General features: G+C 37.8%; 1 protein-coding gene across 1 annotated transcript in view; it reads right to left on the reverse strand.

Annotated features, from left to right (window-relative positions):
* iars1 (isoleucyl-tRNA synthetase 1) overlaps positions 1-13,141 on the reverse strand; it is a 60,208-nt gene that overhangs the window by 25,396 nt on the left and 21,671 nt on the right. Inside the window, exons 12-15 of the mRNA XM_063473984.1 lie at positions 10,389-10,480; positions 9,508-9,606; positions 3,229-3,355; positions 1,181-1,254 (exon numbers count right to left, since the gene is read on the reverse strand). Coding sequence (XP_063330054.1) covers positions 1,181-1,254; positions 3,229-3,355; positions 9,508-9,606; positions 10,389-10,480 — 392 coding nt within the window. The remainder of the gene's footprint in view (positions 1-1,180; positions 1,255-3,228; positions 3,356-9,507; positions 9,607-10,388; positions 10,481-13,141) is intronic.

The raw sequence follows: 13,141 nt of genomic DNA on the forward strand, positions 1-13,141 counted from the left end.
GCAAAAGTATAATCTTCAGTATTTGGTCACGCCACATGAGCATCTTTTCATAGTTTTTGGTTTGTTTTTTTTAAATAAAGAAAATGATTTCTTTAAAAGGCACACGTTAAGGACTGGTTAGACCAGAATTAACTGTTGATGAACTATGTCGCATCCATGGTGTAAGTCATCATCTACAGTTGGGTAGATGAGTCTGAGGCAAAATATTAACCTTGATTTCTATAATGAAGGGCTGGGGTGAAACTGACGGGACATTTTGGCATCATCTGGCTCCACTCATTCCAAAAAGGTTAGATGAATATAAAAATAACATGCCAATATGCTATGGCCTTTGAAGTGACTGGATCTCAACCAGGTGCACACTAATGGGAAATTTTGGACCAACATGTTAAGCTAACGAATTCAGCAACCACCATCAAAATACCAGATGAGTAAAAACATCTTTTTGAGAAACTGTGTTAATTCATCTATTAGTGTTCAAGAGATTTGGAGAATCAATGCCAGGGTGCACTGAAGCTGTTTTAGTATGCCTCTAGGGCTACTTATTATGCAAGCACTCATGAACAAACCAAGTTTTTAATGATGCACCCACACTGAGTTGTGCCATGGATCCAGGTTTTTGGGTCTTGAAAGACGAAGTGTATTAAAAGTCAGGTTATCTAAGGGTGTGCCTAAGGTTCTTCTGGATTTTAAGTTTTTAGAAACATTGCAGACTTTCCAGACATTAAAAGACAACATCCAATTGACTGCTAAATGGCTAATCAGATATTCTTTAATTAGAGTCTCTAATCTTGAAAGCTGCTAAAATCATTCAGATTACTGTTACAAACGTCATGCCCTGCATAGAAAAACAAACATGGAAGCTTGGTGAAAGCAAGCCCTTTCTCACTCATCAATTAAAGATGGCCAGCCCTGTGGAAGCGATTAAAGGTAATTAGTAGATGAAGGGCGGAAGAGAAAGGTGATCTATGCACAACAACACCCGTCTGGTTCAGGAAGACAGGTCACATTTGAGGAATCTGATGCAGAATTGAAAAATAAACTTGCACAATGACACACACGACCTCACAAAAAGGTATCACCGTGCGTCGATTCCTGTACAGTCTAAGGGTGTGACTCACTATTACAGTAGTAACACTGAGTACGTGTTCAACTGGATAGCTGCTAATTTGTGACTTACTTTTCCCGATGCAAATCAGTCACTTTGATTCCAGTCAGCTCTTCTAGTTCGGCCATGGATCCAATGCAAACCACCTAATGAGTATCCACACACACAGAGCATATCTTCAGTAAGCAAAAAACCCCACATTCATTAAATTTTTTTAAATATTAGAAAGTTAATCAATTATATAACCAATTGATCAACAGGAGAACATCTCACTTACCAACTAAATATAATTTGATGCTTCTCTGTTCTGAGAATGTACCAACTTTCTTTTTTTCTAGCATGAAAAATTATTACTTTTGTTTTTTGGTCTGACAAAGAATTAATCTAAATAAATTAAAATATTTCACACTATCTGAAACCACACTTTAGGTCCTATACACCAGCCCACTGAAATAACAAAAAAAGTGAATTTATATAAAGCAGCAGATGTAAGCATTAGATTAAGTGGATAGATGCAATTTTCTTGATGATAACACAGAGCAAACAACCTAATCACTTTTTATTTACCGTGCTCCTTCTGTTCAAATTGACTATTATTATTTGGCATACTCCTTTATTTGTTTCCTTACAAATTTTAATTAAATAAAAAAACACTGCAGTTGTATTAAGTACAGCTATTAGCAAGCTTCACATTATATTAGAGAAATACATATTTTTGTTGATTGCAGTATACAATACAGTGCATTTTGTTTAAATCACAGCTGACACAGTTAAACAACTTTAAGTAACAACTTGAGAGCTTTGGTTTTTAAAAATGTAACAAGTGCCTGTTCTCAATCTTCTCTGATAGCAAATTTTACATGTTTGTACTGTTGCACGGAACTTAAAACTAGGCCTACACAGCTCCCGAGTAACTTTACCTTCGAAAGTATGGTAAAGTGTGTTATCTGGTCTCCCCAGAGAGCTAACCTGTAGGCTCCGCTCTAGTTTCACTGGAGCACCAGGTAACATGGCCCAGATACACCACCGTCAAATAAAGAAGACAGAATGATAAAAAAAAACATACCCAAAAAGCCAGGAACACAGAGCGACAGAACAAAAGAAAACCGTGATGATGAGACTGAAGTTGTACTGAAACGTATAACGCTCGCTCACAGCTTCAGATTTGGGTGTGTCATTTGTTGCAGTGGGTGAGTGAGGGAGGCACCAGGGAGTGCGAGTGTTCTGGAAACAGTCAGAGCTATTTCCAGCAAGCAGGTCGCTGGCTGTCCCTCTTTGAGCCAGGGGACTAACACTTCATTTTTCAAATGCTCAAACAACCCAATTCTGACATCTCTATTTGGTTCAGTCTACTTCACATAGTCAGCTGGGTTTGGCAAGGAGCGTCCATAACAAAATGGACACTTACAGTCTGGCTCGCTTCTTCACTGTCTGCTTCTTTTAACTCATTCATTTATTATCCTCCCCTTCTTTCACCTCTCATTTTTCATTTCTATTCTGACCCCTCTTTCTTGCTGTGTTTTTCAGTAGCTTCTTTACCACCACCCTCTCTCCCAAAAACAGAAGCCATTTGTCTTGAAAGACCTTTGAAGTTACCTCAACTGGCATGAAAAGAAACCAAAGACATTTTAGTTCATGATTATTTGCTGTTTACATTAATGAATCATTCATGTGTTGAGTTTATGGAGGCACTCTATAATGCGCCTAAGGGTAGCTAACTGCAACACGGAGTCACGCTACACTCTCTGGCTTGACACCATGGTCACCTCGCTCTGCCATGCCAAAAAGTCTGCTACACAAGCCTCCACATACACAACAAAGATTTTAATATGCTAAATCATTACAGAGAAAAATGTTCACAGAAGCAATTTCTGAGAAGAACTGATTTCTGTAATATTGCAGCCCCAGTCTTTTCTATGATAAATAAAGTGAGAGTTTAACTTTTCAATTATTGCCTCTGTTGCTTAGCCCAGATTGAACTCTGAGCGCTACCTCTTTAGAAAAGAAGAACTATCTTGGTATTTGTAAGGACACAAAATGTGTGATAAAGTATAAAGACTTATCATCAGCATTAAGTACTCTATTAAAGAGTATGAAGTGCATGTATGTGTTTTCCTGACCTCCTCAAAGTCATCGCTGACCCAGATGGGGATTGGTGTGCCCCAGTAACGGTTCCTTGAAATTGCCCAGTCGCGTGCATCTCTCAGCCAGTTGCCGAAACGCTTCTCACGCACAAACTCTGGAACCCTGCAGAGACACATTAAGATACGTTTTATAATTAAAGAGAAATACATAAAACAAACAAGGACAGTCAGGCCTCCATGGCCAACAACGGGGTATTTTTGCTCGAGATGACAGACTGCCATCATATCCTTGTTTAACCAAAACTAAAGTCTCACTTTCCCACTTAGCGATATACGTTAAGACATTTTTGATGTGCAAATCATAGATTTTAAGTGATATGTTTTACACAGAAAACATCCAAATAATGAATAAACATAATATTTTGAATACTTTTAGGATGAAAAAGAAATATACATTTATGGCTCTGAATGATATATACACAACTCCCTCTGTAGACTCTGTAAAAAAACGTCAGAGTATAAAAAGGGAATGTCTGGTGGCTGTAACTGCTACTTGAGTAGGCTCAGAGTATTAAAAAACAAACAAAACAAAACAACTCATTTTTATAAAAAAAAATGTATTGTGACATTTATACTATAACATTTTTACATTTTAAACTAATAGACATCACAAGAAACTTAAGACATTATACATGTTGTCTTTGTATAACAAGTTTTCTGAAAATCATATTAAAATGTGCAAATGAGGCAATGCCTCATTAAACACACTAATTAACATATTACAAAAAGGAAAAATGCAGTGAAATTAACACCTAAATTAGTTCTTTTGATTAAATTTTGGGAAGCAATTCTTTACTCTTGCTGTTATCATTCTGTTGACCCCGACACTCGTTACCCTCTCCACCCTGCTTGTGCTCTCTTTTTCACCTCTCTTGTACCTTGTCCGTTGCTTTGAATGGTTGACCCTATGTATTTAAACTCATCCACCTTCACTACCTCTGCTCTTGGTATCATCACCTATCTATTTGTCTCCCTCGCATTCACATATTCTGTCTTGCTTCTACCATTCACCCCTCTTCTCTCTGGAGTATACCTCCACCTCTTCTGGCTCTCTTCCACCTGCTCCATACTCTCACTACAGATCACAATGTCATCTGCAAACATCATAGCCTACTGAGACTTCTGCCTGACCTCATCTGTCAATCTGTCCATCACCACTGCAAACAAGACTGGACTCAGTCCCTTATGCAGTCCCATCCCTACCTTGAACCCATCTGTCACTCCTCCTGCGTATTTGACCACTGCCTCGCTGTCCTCATACACGTCCTTCAGCAACCTAACAGACTTTTCTGCCACTTCAGACTTCCTCTACCCGAAAATATCAAACTCAAACACTGCTTGTAAAAAAATAATTATTGCCCATAGGATTATAAGGGTCACCTTAATACTTTTAAAATGCCATCTAGAACAATTTAATGTCTTACCATTTATGTAAACCAGAAGTAACCATATTTCTTTGTCGCCCAGTCGTTCTCCAAAGCGTACAACGATAACTCTTAATGAGATTATAAAATACACTATATTTTCAAAGTATTTGCCTCCACACTCATATGATCTTGAGTGACGTCCCTTTCTTATTCCATAGGGTTTTGTATGATGTTGGCCCACCCTTTGTAACTTTAACACCTTCAGCTTTTATGGGAAGGCTTTCCACAAGGCTTAGCATTGTGTTAATGGGAATTTTTGATAATTCTTCCAGAATCACATTTATGAGGTCAGACCTTGATGTTAGACGAGAAGGCCTGGCTTGCAGTCTGTGCTCTAATTCATCCCAAAGGTGCTCTATCATGTTGAGGTTGAGGACTCTGTGCAGGGCACCAAATTCATTCATCCATGTCTTTATGGACCTTGCTTTGTGAACTGGTGCTCAATCATGTTGGAACAGGAAGGGGCCATCCTCACACTGTTCCCACAAACACAGGAGCATGAAATTGTCCAAAAATTCTCAGTATGCTGAAGCATTAAAAGTTATCACTCCAACACGTCTTAATTGCTCTAGGGTCCAGTAGCGGCATGCTTTACACCACGGCATCTGACAGTTTGCACTGCGCTTGATGATGTAAGGCTTGGCTACTGCTACTCAGCCATGGAAAGCCATTCCATGAAGCTCTCTGTGCACTGTTTTTGTGCAGATCTGAAGGCCACATGGAGTTTGAAGGTCTGTAGTGATTGACTCTGCAGAAGGTTGGGCATTATGCACCTCAGCATCCACTGACCCCTTTCTGTGATTTTACGTGGCCTAGCACTCCATAGCTGAGTTATTGTTGTTGACTATGGAATATTTTGAAGCGCGGAAATTTCACAACTGGACTCGTTGCACAGGTGGGATCCTATTATGGCAGTATGCTGTAATTCACCGCCTTAAGAGCGACCCATTCTTTCACCAATGTTTGTAGAAGCATACTGCATGCATAGGTTCTTTATTTTAACACCTGCAGCCACAGGAATGATTGGAACACCTGAATTCAACAATTTGGATGGATGAGAGAATACTTTTGATAATCTAATGTATATTAATATGAAATGAACACAAAAGCTGTGAAGGACATTTTAACCTAAAATTATTAAGTCATCCTACATTTTGATAAAAATTCAACAGTTACTGAGCTCTGAGTTGATGAGCTTCCAGCAACTAGAACCAGCAAAACTGATAAAAGTGTTTTCTACCACTTTGATGGTGTAGCCTGTCAAAGTGATGATCATATGTATACAGAGCCTCCTGACACACTGCAGTCAAAGACAAATCCGTTTTGTAACTAACTGTATGGCCTCCAGCAGGGAAGGAAATTTTAAGAGATGTGTAAATTAAATTTTAGACTTGTGAATATCCTCTAAGGTCTATTATATGGAAACTGTATACATTACTCTTCAAGACACAAACTTACCCATACCCTGTATATTACTGTGCAACACAGTCTCTCACAAGAAAATATTATTCCTTGCTGGCATCTTTACTACTCCTTATTTTCAGCCCAGGATATAAACTTAAAACTGCCCCTTTATGAAGCTCAACTGCAAAGGTTAACATTCCCTCCAAGGCATCTTTCTCCTTTCTACCCCTTTTCTGCTCTTTCATTTTTATTTTGCCACTATCTCCAAATCTCTCCCTCTTTCGCTCATTTTTTTCTGTCCCCTTTTCTCGCTGCAGTAGTCTGTGTTGCTTAGGAGAACAGTGCAAGGGGCTATTGAAGGGGGGGGGGATATATTGGCCTCAGGATCCACACGCTAAGCAAAGAGTTCATCAATTCCCATTTGTAGGAGGCATTTCTATTTAGGCTCCTAATATATCAATTTAATGATTTTTTTTCCTTTTGCTGCTGCTGCTCACCACCGCCCTCCACCCCTTATCCATGCTAAATGTAGAATTTAAAGTGTCCCATCTTGTGCTCGAGACACACAGAAGAGTTATTTTAAAAAAAAGGGGGGGGGGGGGTTAAATAAGACAGAGGGACAAGGCTCAACTAATCAGTTCAAAGCTATGTAAAAGCATACTGATAACTGGTGGTTTGACTCGTTTACAAAAATGCAAAATAGTGCAAAGGTCTATTAAAATGATCGAGTGAGCTATTCAGGGTGTTCCCTGGCTATCACTCAGCTTTAGCTAGGATACGCTTTATTGGACCTCTGATCCTCATTAGATAACTAGCTAAGAAAATGCATGGATCAACAAACAGGAATATTAAACTGGAAGGCCTCAGTCACACAGGCCTAGAGACAGGTTGGTAGCCCCCCACACTCTCCAGACTTTAGTCTCTGAGCTGTTTTGAAATTTGACAAAAGTGTGATACAAACCAGAGCACGTTGGCCTAAATAAAAGCACCAGCAGCAAATACGTTTGCAGTTACTTTGAAATTGGTAAAGTCGTCGTATTCCATGCAAACTATGGGCAACTGTGGCAACCAGCAATTAAGCAGAGCAATCACAAGGTTTTTAGTGTAGCACACTAGACTTCTTTGCGATCAATTTTACACTAGTAAATGGCACCAACTTCTAGCAACAAAATACTCAAACTCCTGATTATTTACACAAGGTATATTTCACACAACTATATAAGGTTGTACCTTATGTATAGTTCAAGATTTCCCCACTGTATAGGTATTACAGAACGCTATAATAAATATATAATTTCTATACTAATTCAGACTTATTATTGAGTGTTTGCAAAGCAAAGTCCTTAGCCCATGTTCCCAAAAAGGTCACTTCTTATTATAAACGAGTATGTCTATCATGAATGTCCAAATTTTAAGGTTAAGCAGGAAAACCACTCAAAAGCTGCTCAAGTTTAAAAGTTAAAGTAATGTTATTTTTAAATAAGTAGTGTAGCTAAAGTTAGCTACATTTTTTAGAATTAGGAGGTTTTTATACGTTTGTCACAATAAAGACAAATACTAAGAATTAAGTGTGTCAGTGAGCACATGAATGAATGAACTCAATGAATACCTGAAAAAATGAAAGACAAAAAAAAAACACAGACAAGAAAGGAAAAAAAAATCGAATGAACTAGAAATATAATACTTGATTCTTAATGTATTTAACCCAAGTCTTTTCAGGCTAAGCTGATTACCTATTACGAAATAATGTGCTAAATTCACATGTCAGTGGCCGAGCTGTCTGCACCTTGAACCTCAAAAGAAATCAGCCACCCTTTGAGCATTCAAAAATTTAGTCGTTCATTTATTCTGACAGACGGGCATCTGGAGAATTCAAACCGAGCTCTCTGAAAAGACACTTAGCCTTTGTCTGCGCTGCACCATTTGAGATAAAATGAACAAATCACTTGGAGAATACATTAACTAGCACTTTAGAACTTTGCTTTCTCAAGTTTTTTTAAGCCTCTCATCAGCTAATATGAACTTTATATAGATGTATTGAACTCTACAAGGACTTTACTTTCATTAGGAAGCTGATGAGCTGGCAACCCTGACTGACAGGCAGACAGCCTTTATGGGACAAGAACTCGAGTCTGAAAATGGAGTCTAATAATAAAAAAATAAGAAGGTTATTTATATTTTTAATATGTATTTATACATAAAAATACGTTTAAAATATCAACCTAATAAGAAATAAGAGTGCAGCCACACTAACACAGCCAAGTTAAAGTTAGTATCAATGTTGCATGTCGTTCAAACACCTTTTAACTTTTTACTTTTTACTCCAGAGCTAAAACAATTTGACAGAAAATGAAAATTTTGATAAGGAGCTTGTTTAAGTTGCTTTTTTGGGATGATGTTTGCCAAACAAACAAACAGATAAATAAATTAAAAAATGGAGGCATGGGTTACAAATTCTTCACTATTTTCTGAGGACATAACTGAGTAACATAACAACATGCAAATAATAAACAATTTTTTTGTTTTAAATCACTAGCTTCAGCACTTACGATTATCTCAGTTGTGCTCATCTATAATAAATGCTAATTTTGTTAGGGTTCTCATTTTAAACATGTTCAGTACATATTTGAAACGGTTTAAACACATGTTGATCCAAACATATGATAAAGTTGGAGGCTGCAGTTTGTAGTGTGGCGAATAGTTTTACACTATAATCACAGGTGTTTCTATTATAATCTTGGCCATAACTTATAAATCGTTAGAGTAGCCAAAGCAAGGATTATTCTACTGTACATAACCTTTAGCTAGATGTTCCTAAAAAACCTGCAACACTAGTACCTCTTAGATAAGGACCGTAGCCTTTAAAGTAGTGTGTGCGTTTGTCTCAGCTTCTCTGTATGTGTGTGTCTGGGCGTCTTCACCTTCCTAGCGGCTAGTCATTCATCTCAGTTTGACAGTCCCATTACTGGAGGCAGCTACTGTGGCTCAGAAAAGAGCATTGGGAGCACCAGGGGTAATACCACTTAGCAAAGCCATCATGCTGATGCCTACGTTTTCTCCATGTTCTGCCACTGCAATTAGCATCATGCTAATGTTTTACAGAAACCACCAGTCCCCGTTGACTCATGTTAAAATTCCTTGAGAAAGAGTTTAACGCCATGTCAGATATAGAAAAAAAACACAATCAAAACAACTTCTATTTAAAATCTAATTCTTTGCCATTCAAAACTACTATACCCAGTGATAGCTGCTCTGCAGAGACAGTCCAATAACTTGATTTAGTAGTGCAGAGGAGGGCTGTAATTGTTTTGGGACTCTATCTGCTGTCTGGCATGGTTTTTAAGAACACTTGTTTGGCAAGATGCTCACAGCTGCCACTTCACTGCCTCCAAGCCAGTTATCATTTTTTCAGAAAAAAAGTTACCAATAGCATTTTCCATTGTTGTCCAGTAGATTCTCCACCATGTGCTCCACTCGGACAAACCAGCTGGGGACGGCTTTGTAGATGAGTGGGGTGTCAGATCTGAAAAAACAACAGCAGATTTTAAAAAAAAAAGAAAGAAAAAAAAAAAAAGGACCAAAGAGGCATACGACATAAACTTTAACTTTGTGTGGTGTTCATTTTTTGTACTTGTGCGAGCGCTTGACAGTGACAGTGTTAAGTTTGGACGAAAAAAAGAACAAAGTAACAAATAACATATGTATGTATGCATTATTGTAGAGTCTACCTTACAATATAAAGCGCCTTGAGGCGACTGTTGTTGTGATTTGGCGCTGTATAAATTAAATAAATCGCATAATTTTCCTTTTGGTAAATACTGAAAATGAAAGACCAAAACACCGCACAAAGGTTAAAACAAAAACTAATCTTGCTCAGGTCGCAGTGCAGCTGCTCAAAGTCAGAAAGTCACTTAGTCAATTCAAAAAAACAAAAACCCACAGACAGCTGTGTGTTTCTACATGTGCCTGATGGTTTGTACGTGATGTTGGACTTGCACAGAGCCCCACAAAGCCAATGTTACAGTGAATACACTCAAACCTCTATATGAACACCCCTTTCCTGCATGCTAACACATTCTACTACAAAATAAGGCCACTGGCACTCAAAGAGAAAATATTTAATTGAGTCAGGCTTAACATTTGTGACAAAAATCTCCTGTGTCCAGAAGTTTGAGTTTTTCTTCAACTGGTGCTTTAAAAGCCCCGTGGTGAAAGGCAAAAATTTAAGCTGTTCATTTGAGTGACACAGAAAAGGATGCTGGAGGTAACATTAGCTTTTCAGTTTGAATTCTGTACATGTCTCACCTCCAGCAGAAGGGGTAATTATGTTTGTAGGTGCTGGCATTGACGAGGCGACTGTTCTCCTTCAGCCACTTGATGATATTTTTGTCAGCATCCTGTAACAGAACCACCAAACATGAGACATTGTTTAGAGAATGCTTTATAGCATAGAATAGGGCTGAAGAGCCACATGTCAATGTCGTTTAGGTTCAAAGATTTCAGCTGGCTAGGCATGGACAGATGTGTGCATTTACACTTTAAACTACAGCCAACTGTCATGTCACAACGTACTGAAAGAGTCTGGAGTAGTACATCTGTACATCACAGCTGCAAGGTGAAAAGTTAAAAAAATCCATGGAGATCTGCCAGTGCTCTTCAGCTCATTTCAAAGTTAACTTCTATAAAATCACTGTAAGGTTTGCTCTTTGCACCTATGCACAAAAATGAATTAATCAATTAATGAATAAGCATCTAACAGTAAACACACTTCAGATCATGCAATAATTGTATCTAGTTGAATGAAAACTGCAGTGAACGTTTTATTTGTGTTTTTAAGTACACTATTTGTGTCATATCGTCTTTTTTTTCTTTTTTTTTTTTAAAACCTGCAGCACTGGGTTTTTTTTTTTCACAATAAATAAATATTACATAAACACAATATCTTAGCATTGTTAAACATTTAATAGTAAAAAATAATTGACACAATGTCATTTTATGCACTGTATAAATTGACAGAATTAAATCGAGTCCTTATTACAGACCACAGAGAGTATAAAAGACAGACGTAGCTTCCGGGCAAGACAAATGATGTCAACGTGGAAAAGCCTTAAACAAGCATTGTATCAATCTATGACCACCAGATGGAGGTTGCAGAAAAACTTCTCGTCCTATAGAAGTCTATGAGAAAACAGCGGTCTATCCTGGCCTCTGTAAACAGTTTCCTCTTGACCTTAAGGGCTCAGTCACTTATTTTGGATTATACTGAATAAAAAAAATAAGTCAATTTTGTAAATCTTGGTCATATCTGGTAGCAAACTGGAGGATTATCTGTATTATGAAGCTGCACGTTCATTAGCTAATGAGAGCCACTCACTGGCTAATGGCACAAGCCATTGTTCAAAATGAACTATTCACTGGTGGCACAAACCATTAGCCAATGAGCATGCAGTTTCACAGTCTCTTCCCCTCCTCTTCACATCTACTGTTTGCTACCAAGAAGATGACTGCAGCTTCGAAGCTGGACTTCACAAACCGACAGGTGACAGTAGTTGCGTCCATTTTTGATACTCTCAAGGTCACCATACAGTGGACAATAGTGAAATAATTTAAAGTTTAGTTCTATCAATTAAAGCTGCAGTAATTCATCGGGTAACTTGAATAATTTCATTATAGAAAGTCATTGGTGCAAATTTCTTTGCTTCGAAAGATCTGTTTAATCCACACCTCCATGGCACTCAGTTGTCACCATGTGAGCAGTTTAATGTGGAGCCAGAGTCCGTCTACACAAAAAGGATGAAGAGCAAAGAGGCGGAGCCTTTATTCGGGCAGGCACTGGTGTATTTCTAAAATGGAAACCAGTGAATAATTCATTTTGAACAACTGTTATTTCTCATTAATAAGACAAAAATAAGTTTTTCTCCAATTACTCGACAAATTGAAGGAATAATCGATTGAATACTCTATTACTGAAATAACTGATATCTGCAGTGCTACATTATATTATGCTCCATAGTATTATATCAATAATAACTGTCTCTACCTAACATATTTCACATATCCTAATAGCATGTTATTATGGGACGTTTACTGAGCAACTTTCAGTTTTTACATTTTATTTCTTAGAAGATTTTCAGTACACTTCAGGGCTACCATACCTTTAATACTTGGTGAAATAGACCTTGATCAGAGGAATTCTCTGGAAACTTCAATATGAGTATGACTTTTCTTGCAGAAAATCCAAGGTAATTTTGCAACCAAGGTCAGTCTACCCATACAACTATGAAAAATGGAGCTCAGTGTTTATGGCAAACAGTATAATATGGGTTCTTATCATCCCATATTTTATGTCCCTCTAGCCAAGTGCAATTCACAGGATGCTCATAGATATGACTTTTCAGCAAGTGCTTGGCAGGTGGCCGTGACCTCTTTGCAGAGAGTTCCCATGCCAGCCTCCCACCCCTCTTTCACCCAGGGATAAATTTTGTTGTGTCCTGACCTATGCTCATTAAAGCATGAAGATACACCTGTGATGTGAAGATGCACAGGAAATTTGGCACTGAGAGAATGAAATAATTTCACCACCTGGCCAATTCAACATAAATAAGACTTAAGCAGTATGTTATAAAATTACCCACATGCTTGTGATTTCTTTGTAATTAATCTGCATCTGATATAAGGTTCCAAAACACTCATTTATTTTCTGTGTTTGTGCATCTTACTTACCCCAGCTACACAACCAAACCCAGTTTGCACAGATGAAAATAATATAGGGTGAAAGTTTAGATTTGCATAAAAGTTAGTCCCGTTGTGACACCCACAGTATTTACAGTTTATTTACAGGATAATGAAGAATAGAAAATACCAAAAAGAATCCAAATTCAGTGGACTTGACTTGGTCAGATGCTGCATTTTATCACCTTTATAAAGAGGTTGCTATAAATGATGAAGGAGGACTGTGAGAACATTATTTCTAAAGAAACACCACATGAGCCCAATCTATTTCTGCATCGTTTGAATTTGAAGAAAAATCATAGTAAAAATCTGGGTTTTCTTAAGTG

Source organism: Pelmatolapia mariae, linkage group LG5 (assembly GCF_036321145.2).
Source record: "Pelmatolapia mariae isolate MD_Pm_ZW linkage group LG5, Pm_UMD_F_2, whole genome shotgun sequence".
Lineage (NCBI taxonomy): Eukaryota > Metazoa > Chordata > Actinopteri > Cichliformes > Cichlidae > Pelmatolapia > Pelmatolapia mariae.